At 46.3% G+C, this 2617-nt stretch overlaps 1 protein-coding gene across 1 annotated transcript in view; it reads left to right on the top strand.

Annotated features, from left to right (window-relative positions):
• Window positions 1-772: 772 nt before the first annotated feature.
• The window catches only part of LOC123092406 (26S proteasome regulatory subunit 4 homolog), a 3715-nt gene continuing 1870 nt past the window's right edge, over window positions 773-2617 (top strand). Inside the window, exons 1-2 of the mRNA XM_044514180.1 lie at window positions 773-1382; window positions 2319-2564. Of these exons, the coding sequence (XP_044370115.1) occupies window positions 888-1382; window positions 2319-2564 (741 nt within the window). The 5' untranslated portion in view covers window positions 773-887. The remainder of the gene's footprint in view (window positions 1383-2318; window positions 2565-2617) is intronic.

Genomic DNA, 2617 nt, shown 5'->3' with positions numbered 1-2617 from the left:
ACATCAATTGTTTCAAGCCGTCCCCTCCACAGTTTACGCCTCCGGTCATATTCCCGTAGTGCTTAGGCGAAGCCCTGCGTGGATCACTTCACCATCACCGTTACCACGCCGTCGTGCTGACCGAACTCTCCCTCGACACTTTTTTGGATCAAGAGTTCAAGGGACGTCATCGAGCTGAACGTGTGCAGAGGTGCCGTACGTTCGGTGCTTGATTGGTTGGATTGAGAAGACGTTCGACTACATCAACCGCGTTAAGCTAACGCTTCCGCTTTCGGTCTACGAGGGTACATGGACACACTCTCCCCCTCTCGTTGATGTGCATCTCCTAGATAGATCTTGCGTGAGCGTAGGAATTTTTTTGAAATTGCATGCTACGTTCCACAACAACCTGGAGGTCATCGAAACCATGAACAACAGAGGACGGACGACGAGTACAGCGACAACAGTGTTTGACGATTGTTACTTTTTGGCTTGTGATTTTCCCATTACTAGATTCGAGCACTGTAATAGGAAAGCAAATAAAGTTGTCCATGAACTTGCTAAGTTAGTTAAATTTTCTTCAACTTTTGACTGGTTTGAGGATCCTTTGAGTGAAATTGTATCCCTCCTCATATACGGTGTAATTGTTATTGAAAATGAACAACGATCTGTTTTTTTTTTCAAAAAAAAGGACGGCCTGGATGTCATGAGGTATATCACTTTTTTTCTTCTTAGAAGTATTCCTAGCCAAGTACGTAGGCGTCGAGAGGAAAGAAAGAGAGTAAGATTCTACAACGAGAAAACTATATATCGGTCTTATGGAAGCACCGTAGTAAAAGAAAGCCCGATCTCTCTATCTCTCCCAACCCAAACCCTAACCCTCGAATCGAAGCAACCAGCCGGCGGCGATGGGGCAGGGTTCTCCAGGCGGCATGGGCAAGCAGGGCGGTCTCCCCGGTGACCGCAAGCCGGGCGACGGTGCCGCCGGCGACAAGAAGGACAAGAAGTTCGAGCCCCCCGCCGCACCGTCGCGCGTGGGGCGCAAGCAGCGGAAACAGAGGGGGCCCGAGGCGGCGGCGCGGCTGCCCCCCGTGGCGCCGCTCTCCAAGTGCCGCCTCCGCCTTCTCAAGCTGGACCGCGTCAAGGACTACCTTCTCATGGAGGAGGAGTTCGGCGCGAGCCAGGAGCGGCTGCGCCCCAGCGAAGACAAGACGGAGGAGGACCGATCTAAGGTCGACGACCTCCGCGGCACCCCTATGAGCGTTGGCTCGCTCGAGGAGATCATCGACGAGAGCCACGCGATCGTCTCGTCGTCCGTTGGGCCTGAGTACTATGTCAGCGTACTGTCGTTCGTCGACAAGGACCAGCTGGAGCCGGGATGCTCCATACTGATGCATAACAAGGTACGAATCTGTAAAATCTGCATTTATCTGATGCACTCGAACAGGGATTAGAATTGAATACTTTTGACCACGAGAAAACCTAGGGCGAGTTCAGGTTAGGTTTTGTTGTGATGCTGGTGATTTCCTTGGTTCTAGAAGCTTGATAAGCGCAGCGATGACGTTTGTGAAGGGAGGCTGACAATATCGGACTGAGTTAGAACTGATCCATTTAGTGAACTTGGGGCATTTTGATGGCATTGCGACTTGTGAGATGGGGGGCATTGGGCGAAACATGGGAATTGAGATGAATGTGGCCATTACTTGTTCGGCACGTGGAGAACTGAACTGTGACACGTGATTTGATTATATATGAAGATATCTATGCATGAACTGCGCTATAATTTGTAATACAATGCTTATGTTGTCTCTGCAAACTTGTTTTGTTTCATTGCTAAGTATCATTTCCTTGATTTCTTTAGGGATAATTTTCAGAAACTTATATATTTGGTCAAGTGCCATCCTTTTCTGTCTATCTATATATGATGATGACCACTTTCTGGCCTGAATATTATCACCAACTATCATCAACAATTGACAGTTGCAAAGGCAAACACCTGTTCACTTGAACTCCATATTCAAGCTTTAAAGCATAATTTCTGTTATTGCTTTCCATGATCACCATTAAATGCAGTAATTTTCTTGCAGTATTGCGCTTTGTAGTATGCATTTTCCTGTAGTCTGGATTTGAGTCTTCAGCTCTTATATTCTTTGTGTGGTTAATGATCTATTTGTACTGGCGTTTAGATTTATTTCCAATGGGCGCATCTCTAGATCTTCAGTTTCGTTCCAATTTTAAAAAATTGATGAGCTTTTATATGAACAGAACAATTATAGGTCTGTTTGATGTAACTCATTTACAACTTTATTGAGAATCAAGCTTCATATCATTTTTGTCAGGTTCTCTCGGTGGTTGGAATTTTGCAAGATGAAGTCGATCCTATGGTTTCTGTCATGAAAGTTGAGAAGGCACCTTTGGAGTCTTATGCTGACATTGGTGGATTGGATGCCCAAATTCAAGAGATCAAAGAGGCAGTGGAACTTCCGTTGACACATCCTGAGCTATATGAGGACATTGGGATCAGGCCTCCGAAGGGAGTCATTCTATATGGGGAACCTGGAACAGGGAAAACTCTACTTGCAAAGGTTTGTGTCTTTTTATCCTTTCAACTGGGCAAGGGTTCCATATTTTGCTTCAT

The sequence above is a fragment of the Triticum aestivum genome, chromosome 4B (genome assembly GCF_018294505.1).
Source record: "Triticum aestivum cultivar Chinese Spring chromosome 4B, IWGSC CS RefSeq v2.1, whole genome shotgun sequence".
Taxonomy (NCBI): Eukaryota; Viridiplantae; Streptophyta; class Magnoliopsida; order Poales; family Poaceae; genus Triticum; species Triticum aestivum.
Note: the sequence above shows the minus strand (reverse complement) of the source record. Positions and strands in the feature narration are given on the sequence as shown.